The 19,659-nt window shown below is 41.6% G+C and overlaps 1 protein-coding gene across 2 annotated transcripts in view; it reads left to right on the top strand.

Annotated features, from left to right (window-relative positions):
• Positions 1-19,659, top strand: part of LOC127027183 (microtubule-associated protein 1B-like) — a 73,254-nt gene that overhangs the window by 39,243 nt on the left and 14,352 nt on the right. For both annotated transcript variants that reach the window (XM_050912752.1, XM_050912753.1), the window contains exons 3-4: positions 13,449-13,531; positions 17,541-17,681. In XM_050912752.1, the coding sequence (XP_050768709.1) occupies positions 13,449-13,531; positions 17,541-17,681 (224 nt within the window). The remainder of the gene's footprint in view (positions 1-13,448; positions 13,532-17,540; positions 17,682-19,659) is intronic.

Here is a 19,659-nt window from a genome sequence, read left to right on the forward strand (position 1 = left end):
TTATTTTTCCATACAGAAGTTGCTGCGGGGAGAGCGTACAGGGCCAGTAAAGAGAAAAAAAAATCCATGCTAGACTCTTGACTGGCCTCTGGAGTCTGCCCACTTTGTCATTTAGAGGGTCAGCTTTTGCTTTCACACTTGCTGGTTCATTGATTTATGATTTCCAAGCCCTTTGACTTCTGCTAGTGGATATTTTTTTCTTGTATCGTATCAGTGGATATGGGCTGTTGCTATTTGTTGATAATACACTGCTTTTTGATACTACAGTTTCCACCACTGATTAGGGGAATTGCTTTGTTAAATTTTAGAGTTTAGGTATTAAAAGACATTGACTTTTCAAGATAATATTTGGATATGGCTTTGTATTTTCTTAAGAAGATACTTGCCATTTTTTCCCTCCCTCCCTGTTTTTGATGTTCTAATTACAGGATAGCATTGACTTTTTCAGTCTTATAATGTAGTCCAATTGGTTGTACTTAAGCACATCATCAGAAAATTTAAGGCCAAAGACTGGAGGGACTACTTTATGGCTTGTTTTAATTCCAGAAATGAAAGCCAAAAGAATGTCCCTTTTGTGCTGAAATATCTAGCTGGCAGGTGTGCCTTCTCATTTTCTTCTTTATAAAACCTAGAATTAATTAATAGTACTTGCCTGTATTGGACACAGAGGCAATTGATTTCATATTACATTTGCAATTTGTATAAAACCATCACGGTGGAGAATTGCACACATCCAGTAAAGAATCGGAGGATGAAGGTGTTTTGAGGCTTTCAAGTGAGTCTCTCTCCTGGCAGAGCAAGATCTCTGCCTTCGGGTAGAACCGTTGCTTTGCTCTTTCAGACCAGGAAAGCGGTTGCTGCTAGAATAGGACAGTGAATTCACATCCAGAAACTGATTAGCAACACTGCGTATCGTCATGGCTTTTTTCACTGACTACATGTAAAGCAACATAGAAGCTTTGGGCAAGTTGTCCTATGGAGCTGGGAAGCCAGATGGTTGCCAGGGGAAAAGCTTAAACCTGGTTCTCGTTAAAGGCTTACAAACAGAGCATCTTGTTAGGTTTTGCAGTGGTTGCAGAGGCTCAGGGATATTCCACAGCTGGTAAATTAGTTGATAGTAATAATACGTTTAATAGAATGACGGGTTTCACACAAAAGTAAATCCAAGTATTAAAAAATACAACTTTTCCAGTGTAATACAGCTATTATGATTTTGTGATTTGTTCAGGAAACATCAATAAAGCTGTGATGTTACTTGTGAAAGAACTTCACAGTTCTTCAAAGAGCACCACTAGGTAAATTATGTTTAAGGAGGTATTTTGGCAAACAACCTGGGATCTTTTTTGTACATAATAAACGTTACAGTACAAGTATCAAGGGTAGGTTATAAACTGTGGGGTTTTTCCAAGGAAAACTTATTGATTGCCAGACTGTAGGAAGATTCAACCATAAATAATTTTATATACTGCGAAGTTAAGTGTCTAATCTGGAGTGCAAGGCTCCCTGCAACAGCCCTTAGTGCTTGCAAACAGATCTGTCATTCATTATTCATGGGCTGCCAAGGCAATGAAATCCTTCTCTGATTTGAACTAGGAGGAAGGATAGAAATTATATATAAACTGAGAAACTTCAATAAATACACATCAAAGAAAATGTGCTTGAGGAAAAGAATGGACTCCCCACTTGTGAAACCCCTATAGGTTGTATTGACTTGTCTGACTTCCGACAGAGATGGCAGATGAACTTAAAACTAAGTTGCATATGCAGTAATGACCCCAAGACCAGAAATATGCCCCAGAGGATTTTAATTGGAGCTTTCGTTTTGGCTTCAGCTGCCATAGTGATGAAAACCTATTAGTAAGTAGGCTGTGGCAATTTGGAAATATAAACAGGGACCTTCTGAAATTATCAAAATTCAGAGACTTCTCCCTGAAGGGAGGGAGTAAAAGACTAAAAACATATTCAGGTAGAGATGTCTGGGAAGAGGAAAGGCAGACTTCTGAAATTATTTTTTTCTGAAATATTCATTTCAGTATTTATCCCTTTGCTGCACATTTTGCATTTACATCAGCTTTTCCCTGATGCTGCTGTGCTCCATTTTCCATATGAAGGTGGGAGTTACGGTGAAGTGCAAGGAAGCATCTGCACAGTGTGCTGCAGAGCAAAGGAAAATATCTAAGCAAATTTCCCTTCCCTGGCAGTCGGGATGATGAGGGTAGAATGGTACAGCCAGGCACTGCAGCACAGGGAGGTAAAATAGAAGGATGTAAAAAGGAGGTTTTAGCAATGGCAACATTTGAAAGGAAATGAAGTACATTTAACTGAGGTTGGGTTTTTGTTTTTTTAAATACAGGAAGGATCTTGGCTACTTGCTTAAATTCCATTAAGGAGAAACATAATGCTGATGTTCCCTATCTTGTTTTCAACAGCAGATGTTTATTATCAGGGAACCTTTTTGATTCCTCATTGAGCTCAGTGGCAATTTTCCTATGGAGTGCACTTGGATTTGAGGTAGACACTATGTTATTTAATGCAGATTGGCATGACTGTATTTTGTTTTAAGAAGTCATTAAAATAAATCTGATGTTTGTTTTCCATAAAAAGCAGCCCTTGGAAAAAGTCCCAAGCAGTTTTCCTTTGATGCATAAATTTGCTTAGCATCTTTAACAGCCCAGTAAATGGTTTCGTTTGTAATGTGAATATACCGGGCACTTGGTATAACAAAAGAACACTTAAGCTTCTAACCAGTCCTGTGAATTATGATATATGGTACTGTTCAATAAACAGTGGAGTGTGAGGTAATGAGCCACAGAGGTATTGAGAAAGAAGTAGTGTTTTTTCCAAATAAGATTTTACTTGGCTATTTGACAGTTAACACTGAGTTGGGACGTGAAAGAGATATTCCTTTTCTGAATAACTAAGCAAAGTTAAAATATCACATTGTGGGAACTATTGCAAATAAATTATACTGGGAAGTGATCTGCTCTGCTCAGGATTATTTTAGTTTCTGGGCCTGAGATGTTTTCCAGTAGTAAAAGAAGAAATTTCCTTCTTTCTAGACAGAGAACGTTGTTTCTTGAAGAGGTCTGATGTTGCGCAGCTCTCTTTCTCTTCCCTGGTTAGTAATACTCCCAAACACAGGCTCAGATGAGGACTTTCATTGACCTTCAGGACTGATGAGTCAGCTCTGCATCACTGCAGTCTCCCATCGTGGTGCATGTTGGCTCCAGTTTCTATGCAGTACTGGGGCAATGTGCTGTGCAGCTGAAAACTACAGCTCCAGATCCACGGATCAGTTCTGCAGTGGCCCTTGCCATTTTCTATGCATTTAGGATTTAAGGGGAGGAGAGAGATTAATGTGAGACAATGAAAGGATTACAGCCTAAAAATATAGGGCTGATCGTAGTATACATGCCATTAATTTAATAACTTGCTGTTAACAGCTTTTTAAGATTATTACTTGTAATGGAGATGTGTAACTCAAGACAACTGCTTACAGAGAATCTCACATTTGCCTGCCTGCCTGCCTCAAGTTTATGAAATACGAAAACTAAGAGAGGAAAAGATTAAATTGCGTTGCTTTTGCCTAGATAGTCCTGGACAAATTTCTCACGAATTTCAGTGAGTGTTGGTGTCTGTTTTCCGTTGCCATTTGTAGCTAGAGTTTCAAGGTCTGCAGTGATAACATTATTATTTGTTAAATAATATACATATCTTAATAGCCAGGCAAGTGGTTTATGGAAGAATTTCAGCTCTGGGAAGTAGTTAAAGGTGACTTAGGAGGTCTGTCTAAAAAAATAATCCATTATGCATAGCTTTTTAAGTATTCAGTATTTTCTAATGCACAATATAGCGATGTACCTTGCAGAACCAAAAGGATTGTGTAGCTGCAGCACTCTGGTTGGCTTCTGAAGATTCAGGATTCTGTTTCTATATGACCTTGGAAATTGTTTCCTTATCTCTATTTTATGGGGTTAAAATCATTTCACACCTATCAGTCAGATGTGTTCTAAAGATAAAATTCATTGTGAAATGAATTCAGAGATCACAGTGTCTCTAGAGTTTTAATCTACAAAACCAATATATGGAAATATTCCTAAAGAAGATTTAAATACACATTTCAGGAAGCCACTCTGAAATGTGAATATTTTGGAGGAAGATCCTAAGTTTTGTTTATATGGAGCCTTAATAAGTGCTGCGTATTGCCTTGACAATAATGGAAAGCCTATACAATTTATATAAAAAGGCTTTAAGGGCAAAACAACCGAAGAAGAAGACGTAAAGGTACATATAAAGTCTTCTAGCTGTCGCTGAAACCTCTCGTTTCAAGGTTGGAAGGGTAATCCTGAGGGAGATGGTGACTTCAGGTAAATGAATTGTTGGTGAAAGCCCATGTCCGACACTTGGCATGGGATGGGGTGTTGGCTTCTCAAAGCCACACTGACTACTCCCATGCTATTGAACAAGGCAGTTCTCATGACTAGGGACATTGCATGGCCCTCTGGTAAACAGCCATCACTCTTCCCTCTCTTTCTGCCCAGATATGAAACTGCTCTGCTCTCTAAACACTCCTTTTTTTTTCCTTCCTATAATTACAGGAGATAATTTCTTGGAGTAGGGTCATAAAGCTGCATTCATCTGTCTGCAAAGCGTAGTTCCAGCTGTGCCAGTTCAGATTTATGTCCTGTGCTTGCCATCCTCTCACTGAAATTACAGTGCTGCTAAATAGTGACGGACAAGGCTTCTGGGATTTGAGCTTTATACACCATGTGGATTGTAAATGACACAGGTCAATGAAAGAACCGAAATGGTAGAGTTCAGAGGCAGCCATCCCTGACTACAGCAACAATTAGGCATCAAATGAGAAAGCCAAGACTGCTGCCAGGGACCTGCTATCTCTACAAAAACTGGTTAGGATATTGGGTAGTTCCTCCAGAAATATGAAATCTTAGGTATTGGGAATAATTGGTTATCGTAGGATGGAAAAGGAATGTTTGGTTTCCTAATCAAAGAAGTACTCTAATAATTAAAGACAGTCACTCACTTCAAGAAAGAGGCTTGTCTTTTTCCTGTGGGTAGCAAATTTTAATGCTTGATACCAGTAACTTGCAACTGAACTCATTGAACAGATTGGTGCTGTTGACTGACTACTGGATATATTTTTTTTAAAGCAAAGTCAAGGGTGAGCGCATTTATCAGGACCATTGGATTCCACTACTGTTGCGAGTCCAGTATATAAACAGGAGGTGTATTCTTGTTCTCTTTGACTCTGATTTTATTGAGGTCTTCAGCAATCTTGGTTTTAAATTTCACTCCTGTCCAGAGTCTCAGTGAAATCAATAATGAAATCCCTAGGGTACTTGGTTCAGTTTTTGTAGCATATCCCCTTTTGGGGAGATAAACCTATTTTAGTAGGCATTAAAAATGTAATATATAAGCTTTTATTGTTATTGTGCTTTAGACTGATTTGCTTCAGCTTGTTTTTCAGAGTACTTTTTGTAGTTCTACTTTGTTCAGAAGAGATTTTTAATGCTTTAGCAGTCCTTCATAGAGCCCTGAAATTGTAAAACATCAAGAATTATGTGAAAAATACTGTTTCTGAAGGTGAGGAATGAGAGTTGAGGGTAATAATTTGCCCCTGACAATAACAGATGGGAGTGAAAGGCCAGCAGTTTGCTTCCACTTGATAAATGGCTGTAATTTGACAGCAAATTACATGTCACATGAAGTTGGCAAATGGTGCAAGAAATCAATATTTAGTGTGAAAAGTTGATACAATTAGTCTGTTGATCAACAGGGTGTGTGAAAACATGATTTAATGCCTTGAATTTACTTCTGGTGATTTCAGTGGGAATGGGTCGCAGAGCAGTGAATCGCCCTGCGATCCCTGGTAGTCCTTGCAGCAGCTCCTAGCACAGCTCAGTTCGTAAGTCTGCCAGTATTAGAGATTAAAGTTTGAGGCAGAAGATATGAATCCAGCTATGAATATTAGTGCAAACAGGTCAGCTTGCTTTCCTTCACTGCTGTTCAAGAGTCCTGAGCAAGGATTGGTGGACTGGGTTCATGTACAGTAACTGGAAGCTGAATCTTGCAGTTACTGTTCAGGCTGCATCATCATCTTCTGTCTAGCTTTCCACTTTCAGGGCTCTATTATTACCTGGAAGTATAAACCCAAATGAGATCTGACGGATAAGGACTTATCCAAGAACTAAAATGAAATTATATGCAACTAGCCTTATTTCATTAAATAAACGTGAGCTTAAAAATCCTAAAATACAATATCCTGCAGGACATTGCCTCTCAGGACCTGTAGTTAATAAATTGTTGCAAGTCAGATGTGAGTAGGAAAAACGTTAAGCTATCACGAGGCTGCAGTTGAACTATATGAAACTTGAATATGAATTCCATTTATGCAGGGAGAGGGAGAAGATAAGACAGGGATTTATGCTTCCTGCAGAATCTCAACACAGTTCAGTATTCCAGCAGATCAGATGCAAGAAAGATTAACCTAACTTTGCGGAGACAACACATAATTCTCTGTAAAAAGCACATAACATTAGATACGAATCTGAACTAACCATTGCGTTCAGAGCAAGCAGGTTTAAATAATTACAAGGAAAACAGTCACACTTTGTAGTCAGTGTCACTCTTCCAAATGTTTGTCACCATCAGAGGGCTCAGCAATGTTAGTAGAGCTGACTTTTTGTTCACAGTTGTCACGCCAACTCAGCATCCTAGCAGGTATGGATTTTATTTTCACCTAGAAATGTGTAAAGTACTCTGATACTTGTACATATGTAAGAGTTCTTGCTGGAAAAAATGACTATACCTTCCTTGCACCCAGCTCAAATTTAAGAAGTCATTGGGCTGAATTGAGCCCTGGAGGCAGTGAATCTATCTTCTCTGATGTAAATGGAGTTATGCCTGTGTTATGCACTCCCCATCCTGTCAGCCAGTTACAAGACTGACTGATAAGCTTTTGCAGCCCCTGGCATCACCTTCAGGGCTTTCAGAGCATGCCAGGAAGGGGCCTTCTGACGTTCTGCTCTCGTAGTCCAATGCCTGGACATTATACATCCATTTCTCCATCAAGTCTGCAAATAATTTTATTCTTACTTGCAGATACAGAACTCCAGATTTTTACAACATCAGAATTTGCTTTGGCAACTCTGTAAAACCCACTACCTTGCTTAATGCTGTACACTTACCTATATCTCCAGCTTGCAGTTTAGGTCAGCAGGAAACTTAGAGTGCTCTGGTGGCCCCGTTTCAATGGAGAAGGTAGAGAGGATGGAGTGCTCCATATCATTTACGCAAGATTTCTTCAGATAATTGATAATCTGCTGTAAAAGGGGATCTTGATCCTTTCTCCTTGGTCTGGAATCATTGTTGCAATGTAGTGCCTCCAGGTTGACAGTGGGGAAGTTCAGGGGCTGGTCACAATTACAACATTATTTAACAATTTATGCCCATTGATCTTTGTGTTGAAAACAAGGAAAAATAGATTTATTCAGTTAGTATAAGAAATAGCAACCATCAGATGACCAGTCATCCAGAACTCTGAATACTCTGTGATAACATAGAACAACCATGCTGAACACAAGGTTAACAAGTCTTTTTTGGAGGACAAATTTGAAGTCCCCGCTAGAAAAGGAAGGTGAAACAATGAGCAGTTTGAAGTTATTTAAAAGGTATGGGTTATTGCATTACTGTTGACTAGGCAAAAAGCTCCTTTTTTTCCAAAGGAATTTATTGCTTTAAATATATAATGTGCAAGGGATATGATAACTTCCGATAACCTTCATCAGACATCTGAAACAGATATAGTTGAGACGATTCTTGAACATCAGTTACTGCTTTCCAGCATAGTGACTGACAAACCCCAATACTGTCTTTCAGAGTCTTAGCAGCTCAAAGACCATGCTCCATCTCACCTCTTGTTCAGTGGTGAAGACCTTTGTTGTGTTCCTCAGGCTATTTATTGCTTCTGGTTTTGCTGAAGGCGTATTTTCTTCTACCAAATTAATTAAATGTAAGAGAGCATCTGATTTGCCCATGCCTTGACCTTTGGTGCTTGGATGCATAGGAAAGGAGTGTAAAACCCCTCCTCTCTTCTCCCACCTTGCCTCCAAGCCCCCTATATACTCACATATATGAAATCCTTAGCTGGTAATATTTTTCAGTCATCCAGCTCTTGCTTACCATGGATGTAAAGGCAACGAGGACTAAATCTTTTAAGATGTCACTATGTGTGGATATCAATAAACAGGGTTTTGTCCTGAGCAGGAATTAAAATACACCAAGCCTTTCCTGCCATCTATACCTAGAAATGTCAAGGAAAAAGGTTGCACTTTGCCGCTCCTCAAATGCAACATTGCCCTGTTGGTAAAATGTCTTTTCCTCAGTGAATGTGTTTGTCTGTTAAAGGCATCTTCTCAGAGTTGAAGAAGGAACTCAAGGAATGGATGTTTTACAGTTCATTTTGAAGGATTTTTCTCCCATCAATGTCCACAAATTCCTCCACAAGACAGGGTGTTCTGGTTTCAGCTGGAATAGAGTTAATTTTCTTCTTAGTAGCTGGTACAGTGTGTTTCGGATTTAGTGTGAGAATAATGTTGATAACACACTGATGTTTTAGTTGTTGCTAAGTAGCGCTTATCTTAAGCCAAGGACTTTTCAGTTTCCCATGCTCTGCCAGCAAGCAGGTGTGCAAGAAGCTGGGAGGGAGCATACCCAGGACAGCTGACCCGAACTAGCCAAAGGGATAGTCCATACCATGGAATGTCATGCTCAGTATATAAACAGGGGGGAGTTGGCTGGGAGGGGTGGATCGGTGCTGGGGCATCAGTCAGCGGGTGGTTAGCAATTGCATTGTGCATCACTTGTATTTTCTTGGGGTTTATTTCTCTCTTTTTTTTTTTTTGTTATATTCCTTTTCATTACAATTATTATGATTATTATATTTTGTTATTATTATTGTTAGTGTTATATTTTATTTTACTTTAGTTATTAAACTGTTCTTATCTCAACCATGAGTTTTACTTTTTTTCCCTGCTCCTCCTCCCCACCCCAGTGGGAGGGGGGAGGAGGGAGTGGCTGCATGGTGCTTAGTTGCTGGCTGGGGTTAAACCATGACACAGGGGCAGCTGGGGGGGCCCTGGGCATTGGAGCTACTTGCAAGTGCAGAGCACTGAACGTTTCCAGCTGCAGAGTTCACTGCCTAGTCATGGCTTGTGGAAAGTTTCGTTAGCAAGCCTTGCAAGCTATGCCATCTGCTAATGACACCCAGCACAGTGACTGGTGTAACATGGCAGTCATTTCTTCTGACAGTGAAACGACACTTTAAAGTTCTTTACAATGAAAGAGAAAAGATGTTTAAAGTTGCCAGAGTTGTGTTTGAATGCCGGCTCAGGTGTCAAACAGTTATCATCTTCAGGGAGAAGGAATTCTCCCTTCACCCTTTCTGCCAAGAATCATCACAGGAAAGATTTACCTGCTTCCTCTGTGTTTACTTTGTGTGGGCATGGCATTGATGGGGAGCGAGTGAGTCCTGGTGTCCATCCGGGGTAGCGGGAAGGGCTGATGGGAACCCACCCCTCTGTTGAGTAGCTTGTTGCCTACGGCATGCACACCCGTGGGCTGGTGTTGCACAGGCATGCCCAGTAAGAAGTGTGTCAGTAGTGATCCCTGGTTAAACAAGACTTGAAGGAAGGCTTGCTTTCTTTCCCTTGCCATTCATTTACATTTTGTGTTTGCAAATTTAACATAATCACTGTTAAAAGTGGGCCCCATGATCATGCTGCTTGATTGGCCTGGAAAAATCAACTGTGTAAGTTAGAAATATGTTCAGTCACTTCTCCAGGAAATGTTACTGACACCATCCCCATCTCAATAATCCTACTATAAATGTCATTGATATTTGGCTGAGTAGGGGAGCAATAGGATCCTATGGCCATAGGAACTGGGATGATGCATGTGGAAATCACCCTTTAAGCAATTGTCACATGCTGTTTACTTCTCCTCTCTGATCTGGTTCTGAAACAAACGGCTGCCAAGACTCTTTATTTATATCTGTTTTTAATTGGAAGCTTTACTTAATAAAATCAAGGATAAGCAGATACTTAGATTTCTTCCAAACACGATTAATATTTATTTCTGAAAGTCTTTGGATAGGACTTCGACTTGCTTTTCAGAAACTATAAGCAGGTAAAATCTATCCACGCAATCCCTTTTGTGCAACCTGGAAGTTTTTTCCTTTCTTCCTCTGACATATCACAGAAATATGCTGTCAAATGTGTAGAGATGGGCTGCAAAAATCCAGTAGAGTTAATTTAAAGCAACCCCAGATCTTCTACACATGTCAGATTCTCCCACTCCGTCTGTGGTTTAGTAAGTTGCAGTCTCTTGCCAGTTTGTGAAACGCTGTTGCCGCTTTCTGCTCCCACACTGTGATAGTTTGTTTCTGTTTGATAAAACTGTTCCCCTGGGAGACTCCTCCAGTCCAGCTGAGCATCTCAGGGTATCAACCTGGGCCGTTAGCCTGTGTTGCTCTTACAAAATTGTAAATAGTTTTTAAAAAGACATGGTTTTTTATTTCTCAAGCAGTGACATGGGACCATGTTACTGATATCAGCAAGTAGCCGCAAACTTCCCAAGTTTTACATGGGATGGGAGCCCTCGTAGTGACTCACACCCTGCCAGTGCTGGGTCCCCACCCTGTATGATAAGTAGTAGCACATGTTGATGCTGAGGAGTTGAAGAGAGAGGCAGTCATGCATGCAGCTCTGTACCGGCACCATGTACATGGTGCAGACCTCTACACTTGCCTCCGGACATCAGTCTCAAGGTGCGTGAAACCATGCAACCGCTGGAGCTGGGTGTCTGGCCCACAGGAGCATAGGATGTAAGTAACTACCATCAGTGCTGGTCAGCAGGAGTTGCGACTCCTCAGGTCAAATCCCTCCCAGCTACACGGATACATGACTTGGAGCAGCTTCAGTGAAGTCCAACGTGGGTGCTTTGAGTCAGGTGGACACTATGCGTCTTTGTCTAACTTTGCGTGTGGCTAACTGCATTTCTTTTCTACCTGTGTTTGATGTGTTCATGTCTAATCATGTATGAGGCTTAGTCTGGCCTGAAGCAAAGTGTGTGCTTTGTGTCACCAACTATTAAGCAAGAAATGTCTGTGGCAACTAAAGGATGACGATTTCGTTTGTTTACTTACCAACTCTAGTCTAGAGACTAGATTCAATAAACTCTGCCTAATCTCTTAGTTTGAGGGAAATCTTCAGAATAACTACAATATCACATCACAGAGCATCTTCTGAGGGAGTCTGTGGTAACAGAGCCATCTGGATGTTCTATTCATGTAGCCTTATATATGCATTCCTGTTAGGCAAGGAAGCAGAGCTATAAAAATTAATTGAATTACAAAGGGTAATGCCAGAACTGGATGCTGTGGAGGGAGACCTGCCCTCCTCCCCTTTCATAATATACAGTTTGTCTCCTCCTTTCAAGGAAGCATAACAGAAAGAATATATGTTAAGAAAACTAGGTTTCTTCAAACAAATTAGTTCATTATCCACAAGTCTCTAGGCACTGTCATGCACAAGAGAGTAAACTACAACCCCACCTCACGTTTTACTTGAGAACATCATTTTTTCCCCTTCTCCTTCACTTTCTCCCATTGGATTGTAAGCTTTTGCGCCTATGAATGCAGAGCTTCCCCAGAGCAACAGCAGAAGACGCAGCACATTGTGAGCTCGGTGGGCGAGGAGGAGGAGGGCAGGAGGGGTGCAAGCCGGGCGAGGAGGCGGAGGGCACGGCTGGCGCAGGCAGGGCTCGCTGCCCGGGGGCAGCCCCGAGCCTGCCCGGCGGCGGGGGCGGTGTGGGAAAGGCTGCCTGCCCGCCCTCTCAGGCTGCCTGCCCGCCCTCTCGGCCTGCCTGCCTGCCTGCCCGTCCTCTCGGGCTGCCTACCTGCCCGTCCTCTCGGCCTGCCTGCCCTCCCTCTCGGCCTGCCCCCGCGCCGCCCGCGGCTCTCGGGAGCGCGGAGCTCCTTTCAGCGTGGCATGCTCGGCCTCGTTATTTTACCTCTCTTTACAGGGGAGTTTTTCTAAGTCGGCAAATAGGTGGCTTGTTCTGTGTCTCTCGTGCTTCCTTTTAAGCGCAATTAATTATTTTAATTGATTAATATTGCACCGAGCGGTTTGCTGGGAAGGGACAGCTCTTCTGGTTTTTTGGACTAATTACCAGTCTGGATTTCTGAATGACAATACGGCTGCTAATTAATCTCACTGCAGTTCTCACAGAAAGAGACCCTGATAAGAACTTGCCAATTAACATAAGGAAAAAAAAAAACCCATCAAGAGTGCTGTTGTGGTTTTCTGGCATCCACTCCCAGTCAGATGAATATCACTGTTAAATACAGAGACAGATTAACTACTAAGTATGAAAGCCAGTGGGCTGCGAGGCTGCTCCAAACGTGCCCAGACGTTATTCATTCAGGAGCTAGCTTTTATTTGTGCGCCCGTTCACTCTTGTTGCCTAACATTGCTTGCTACGGTTTTTGTAAGCAGGAGGAAGATGAAGCAGAGCAGCGCGGCAAGTACCCGACCATCCCATAGGGAATTTCTCGCAGTGTCCCGATGTTAATCAATATTAGCAGAAGGCTGAAAGGGGAGTGTCGGCAGGGTGGGTCCCAGCTTTCACCTGGTTCAACTGGTGTGGCCGGGGACCTGGGGTCTGCGTGGGGCACTGCCTGGCTCCGGAGCGCTCCCACGGTGCGTGACAGGGAGCACGTGAGGGCCGTGTGGGATGGTGCTGGTGGTGGTGGGCAGCGGAGACACCCCCGGGCTCCTTTACTTGTCTCACAAATTGTGCTCGTTAGCCATGGTGGGCAGCACCAGCATACAGCCCAAGTATTCACTTTGCTTCTTGCAGGGGAAGTTTGCAGCCCATGCTGACTTTCCTGCTGCTGCGGCTAAGCTGCTAATAGTTCCTGGAAAAGCTCATTTAAAACCACCTGGGCACGTTACAGGACTGTGTAATCTCAGCTGTATCTGTGGTGTAGATATGTCCATGAAAATACAGGGCCAGATGATGAGCTGGTGACGGTTACTCCAGTCCCTGATCCACACCAGCTCTGTGAGACCAAGGTGAGTTACAGAGACTGCTCCAGCCAGGGGGAAGGGACAGGACCTGGTGCTGTTGCCAGTTTGTTTTCATTACCTTGAATTTTCGGAGCGGTGTTTCTGGCCCACAGGACCACATGCCACGGGTGTTCCCGAAGAGATGAGCAGCCTAGCAGTTGCTGGGGCTGGTGTGTGCTGTCCAGGGTGACCAGAGAGCTGTCGCACAGCAGGATGTACGACAAGCTCATGGAAAGTGCTGGTTTAAACCATGCTGGTTGAATTTAATTTCTTTTCCTTTTTTCCTCTCTGTGCTTGCAGGTCAGAAGATTCTTCACCACAGAAGTGATGTCTTAGAAACTGTAGTCCTGATCAATCCCTCAGATGAAGCAGTTAGTACTGAGGTAAGTCAGAAATACTTCATTGGATGTGTCATAAAAGCTCCATTAGGAGGACAGGATGAGAGCAGTGAAGCAGATGTAGTTGAGATGATTCTTGAATCAGTTACTGCCTTCCAGCTTAGTGTCTGACAAACCCCAATACTGTCTTTCAGAGTCTTAGCAGACTAAGAGCAGATCCTAACTGTGGATGAGAGGACATGTTAGGAGCAAGTATCATGAAAAACATCAGCCATCCCTTGATTTTCTCCTTGGTTTCCCAGACTCCTGACAAAATGTCAGAGGCATAGGACAGAAACACACCTCTGATCCCAGCACTCCTTTTCTCATAATGCACCAAATTCCCTTCTTGATGAAGTGGAGGCAGCTGTGGTGAAACTACATCTGCTTTTCTTCTGCTCCTCCATTGTTTGGTAGCTCTGGATGCCTATGTTACACATGAAAAAAGTGCCTGAAGGTGCCCTGAGACAAATTTAGGTCTTTGAGAAGAATTACCAGCTATGTGGTGGTGACTCTAGGTTGATCTATCTGTCTTCAAAAAGCATGTGAGCTGATAATGGATTCTGGAGAGTGCCCCAGAAGAGGACTGCCAATTCCTCATGAACTTGCCAGAGTAGAGTCAAAGAACTGAGCATGTAGCTCAAAGACAAAATTGACAAATTTAACTAGTGAGACTGAAGGCTGAAAAAAATAGGGATAATTGCATTGCTAGCCTGTGCTGGGAAGCACTGACATAGTACCATTTCTGTTGGGAAATGAAGCTGCTCTGCTTCTAGTATGTAGTGAAAAATCTATTTTGTTACCAACCTTAAGTGATATTAAACACAAACAGGAGGAAGGACTCCAAAACAAATGAAATTTCTGAAGTTGTGAAAGTTTAAATAAGTAAGTCACCTTAGTTAATGACAGCTCACTCACTAAAAAATATGTGTGAAAATCTCTTACAAGGCATTAGAGGTACTTGGTAAGGAGCAAGGGGGTCAGCTGGATAGCAGCCCTTAATACACTTAGACGTTCAGAGTAAAAAGCTATGAAGTGTGTGTGTGTGTGGAGGGGGGGAAGAGCCAAAGGAACTGCCAAAAGTAGGGAAATGCTGTTGCTGTTTCTGTTGTTCGTCATACCTTTGATGGATGACCACATGGAAGAACACGGCCTGAGGCCCATTAATGACTTCTGAACCCTGGCTTTACTCCCTTGGCTCTGGAAGATATTTGGCTAGGTTGCTGTTAGTTTCCTCTCGCTAGACTGTGGGAGGCAATCTTTTCTTCACTTTCATCTTGCCAAACTGGTCACAGCCAGAAGTTACAAGCTGAGATTTACCTTGGCTGGCTAAGCAAGGCTCTGACTGGACACAAGCCAGAAAAAGACAGTAAGAAAGAGGCAAGAGAATTAAATCGGAGGTTGGAATAGACATGCTCTGCCCAAATAGAAAACTTAGTTTCATACATCAAGAGATTTCCAGGTTGCATCTGGGGAGACAGTGATGTAGCATGGAGCTCTGACTTCATCAGAAGAGGAATTTGAATCTATTTGTTCAGGAAAAACAAAGGAAAATGATATTAAAACAAATTCCTGCTAATCTGGCTGGTAATAGCTATACTGGTGGTAATCTGAGCATGGTTCTGCCCAAAGCTCCTGTCATATTCTGTCAAATGCCAAAATACCTCCCAGAAGAGAGAGGCTCAAAGGGAGAGAGACTGTAGTTTCCCCAAACAAACAAGTTTCTGAAACCCCCATGAAGTTACTTCCTTCTTAAGAAGACCCCACTCTGTTGCTCTAATGCTCCTGCAACTGTACTGTAAGTCTGGGAAACCGCTGACGCTCCTGTGTCTGTTCACACTCCATCTTCACCTCCGTTTTGACTGAGGCTACATCTTGCTGTTTGCTTCCTTCAAACAATTTGGGACTTCAACCAAGGGGAAAGCTGAACAGAAACACTACCTTGCAGTAATTCTTCTGAAACAGAGTGGTCTTGAAGTCAGGAGATAAATTTCTGGTAGTCCTTCAGGAAGCCTTGGTTATACCCAGACACAGAATTTATGTGTCTCTTGAAGGTCTTCTATGTGTATCATACACTATGCTCTGTAATCTGCAAGCATTTATTTACTTTTTTTCTTGCCATAGTTTGCTAGCTCTGCAGAACATATTTCATCATCAATTAATAAAATAGGTTGAAGGGGAATTATGCAACAGTCACATATCTGTGATTCACGAGTCAGGAAATAATTTTGCTGTTGGAAAACCTGGTGAGTTTACACATAAGTTGGCAGACTGCCCAGCACTGCTGCCAGCAATGAGAGAAAACATAGAAGAGGAAGCCAGTTCTTTTATGGTTTTAGTACAGCTAAAACAGACAAGATTTGAGCAACACACATCAGACCGCCGGCTGCATTTATCTATGTTTTTGTCTGAAAAAGAAACAGATACACTTGATCCAGCAAGGATATGGCTGAATTTATAGTTATTTAGTGCAATTAGTGACAAAGCAGCATTAGTCCTGCATTTAATTAAAGGAACTTTCTGCTGCTCAGCATCAGGGTCACTTATTTAATAAACTAACAATGAAGATGTGGTAGAGTTGGGATCTTCTTTCAGATACATACTCTTCATTGCCTCTTTCCTACTTGTACTGAAAATGCGAGTTGTTCAGCAGAGGTTCAGGTTGACCCTCCCTGGCTCAGCCTCCCTGGCGTGAGCGGGAATTATTTAGAACTGGTTGCTTAACAATCAATATAAAAATTTAAAAGAATAGCTTGCTAGGAGAGCTGAGGTGATTATGTCATCTCCATGGAGATAGAGCTTGGATGCAATATCATGTGGAGTTGTTCCAGATGGACTCTACTCATTTAGTTTAATACGTGGATAGCCTTGTTCTGAAATCACTATTCTGGTTTAATTTAATTCCTCCTTAAACAGAGGAATTAGTGCACTTGAAATTCATACCTTACCGTAGGCTGAATTGATTTTTCAGTGTTGGACAAGACTTTTGAATTATTTGAAAAAAATTTACACAACCGTACAGAATCTTACACAGGTTTCGTTTAGTTTTGTTCTTCAATTTAAGTTTAATTCAGCCAACAGAAGTATACTGAATATATGGATTTCTCTTAGCATGCAAGTAGATCTCCCCCTGGGGGGGAAACAAGAATTATTAGTAGCTGTGATGAGGGTCAAGTAAAGTAACGAGTATCTACTTTAAAATAGTTAAGAGTTATTTCAAAATGCAGAAGAAAGTTATTTCTCAGTAGCAAGCTCATTTGTTCCATCAGGCACCCACTTAATTTACTACTGTATATTGAAAAAGATCTTGGGTTGGCACACTTTAAAGACTTATAGTGTCCATAGTTAGTGACATCATGAGATGTAAATGGTGCATGTGACTGTATCTGAGTGCTCGAAGTTCAAGTTTATAGTTATGGTAAAGCAGAATCATCCCTTAACTTTCTAGATGATTCAGGTTACAACAGAATGACAGTCTAAATATGACACTTTTATGCGTGATTTGTGGCTGTTTGTTACTTTTCAGTGATGTTTTCACAACTGAATGGCAAGTAATGCTGTACTCTTGGAAAAGAAGAGCAGCCTTCCAAAAACTGAGTCTGACACATGCAGTTTTCCCTCATTAGCACATGGGGCACAGTTTACCAAGGCTGTCCTGATACAGTGCTATTAAAATTCACCAAGAGTTATACAAGGAATATGTTTGTTCCTTGAAAATATTATTTTTTCATTCAAATTTATACTGTTCTGTTCCTTGCTCTTTTTTCCATGTCATTAGTTTGGTTTATTCATCAGACCTTCTCTCTAATTGCTTCTTGTCCCTCCTTTTTTCCCCTTTGCACCTCTATCATTGTCTTTTGTAAACAGCACTGTGACTTGATAATGGTTTGTCAGTCCTGGGAGACTCTGGTGCAAAATATGTTTTAAATTAGGAGAGAGAAACTGCACGTTCTCAGCGGAATATAGAAACACATGGTAACTCCCATTATTGATGTATTTCTCTCCTTCACTCTAGGTGCGCTTAATGATCACAGACACTGCAAGACACAAGCTCCTCGTACTAACTGGACAGTGCTTTGAAAACACAGGAGAACTCATTCTTCAGTCAGGGTCCTTCTCCTTCCAGAACTTCATTGAGATCTTTACGGATCAAGAGGTGTGTTCAGAAAAGTGTCTTCCATACATTGTCATGTGATGGCAGAGATTTCTAGAAGACTAACAATGGCCCTCTGTGTTGTTAGAGTTAGCATCGGCAGGCTGATGCTGATGCTCTTTACTCTTCATTGTAGGCTTTCTTTCAAAACATTTAATTTACTTTAAATTTAATGTAAATTGCTTAACAAAATAATCAAATTTTAGTTTGGGGAGTTAAATTATGACTTCCAGAAACAGAACATCAAGGACCTTTTTGACAATGGAAGGAGATAGTGCTGTGTTTAAAATATACAGGTTGTTTATCTAAGGTGCACATACAAAGCAGTCAAATTGAACTTGACACCAGGTTCTTGCCTGGTGGCAGCTAAGTAATAGGTGACATTAAATAAGACAGAGGCTGTCTGTTGGAATAGCTGCAGTTTTTTGTACCACCTACCTGCTCGGCTTCTTTGTAGTAGTGTTTAAAATCTGGCCGGTGAAATCTGTAAACCTTGTGATTTTTACATACCAGAAAGGTAAGTATGAAGTATACCAGTATTTAATGCCGTTTGTTTCATGACTTGTTATTTTGCTGTCTTGCTTAATGTACTGTGTCTGAAAGCTCCCATAGGGCAGGAACCCATAGTAAACAAGCTGTCACACTTAATTTGGCTGCTGTGTAAAGTATATATTTAAATAAACTATATGGCTACATCCCTAGGAATTTAGTTTCCAAAATTAATTAGGAGCATGTCAGTGGAGTGAGATTTGAAAGTTCAGCACAGAAAAAGCAAAGTTTGCATGAGCTCCAGTGTGACCTTATTGTATCCATTTGATCCTATTCTCAAAGCCTCTTTGTTCAGCATATGGTTGTAGGGTTGGGGAAAGAGCTGGATTCCTGCTCTCTGAAACATGCATGATGCCTAAAACTCATTAGCAGTTCACAGAGTTACTTTTCTATGAAATTGCAAACCCAAGATCCTTGCATCTCTGGCTAATTAGTGACACATAATTACTTTATGACTACATGCAAAACTAGGAGCAAATCCTACCATTACCATTAGGAAGTGAAACTGTTGGCTGGAAAGCGGAGGGGTGGTGGTTGGCCATGAGTTACAGATGCCAAGGGATTGCTGCAGTGGTGGGCATGCAGGGCGTATTCCCATGGGCTACGAGTAAGGCTCACTTGGCTTGTCTCTGCGGCTGGCAGCAGGCTCACCAGGCAGCCAGCATGGCTCTTCAAAAGAGTTGGCTTCCAGCTTATTGTTTCTGAAGCCTTGGCCTCTCACTGCATCTACAAGATTTCACAAAAGCAAAGAAGGATTGCATTTGTCATACTGCAGTCTGTGTATGCGACATTTTTTAAAGGGTCCCATTACCAGGGAATTTTTAAGTGGTCTACAAATTGGAAAAAAGGTTAGAAAAAAGGGCTAGAAAAAAGTGATTAGTGGTTTTCTAAGTGATGATCAGAAGAAAGAACACCTGTGCTGTCCGAACCCTGCTGGACTTGGCAGTGTTAGGTTTATGGTTGGACTCAATGATCTTAAGGGTATTTTCCAACCTAAATGATTCTATGATTCTATGAGCCTGTAAGGTTTGATGAGTACTGTGTAGAGTTGGTGTTTCTGGCCTCTGCCCATTTTTACTTCACTGGACCAAACCTGAACTATGGTCAAGGAACATGCTCACAAATAAGTAAATACCCTTTGGGGGTGTTGTGGCCTAATCCCAGTCAGCAGCCAAGCACCACGCAGCTGCTCCCTCACTCCTCCCCCCTGCCCCACTCCCAGTGGGATGGGGAGGAGAATCGCGAAAGAAGGCAGAACTCGTGGGTTGAGATAAGAACAGTTTAATAACTAAAGTAAAATATAATACTAACAATAATAATAATGAAATATAATAATAATAATAATAATAGTAGTAGTAATGAAAAGGAATATAACAAAAAAAGAAGAGGGGAAAAAAAAAGGAAAAAAACCCAGTGATGCACAATGCAATTC

This window comes from Gymnogyps californianus, chromosome Z (assembly GCF_018139145.2).
Source record: "Gymnogyps californianus isolate 813 chromosome Z, ASM1813914v2, whole genome shotgun sequence".
NCBI lineage: Eukaryota > Metazoa > Chordata > Aves > Accipitriformes > Cathartidae > Gymnogyps > Gymnogyps californianus.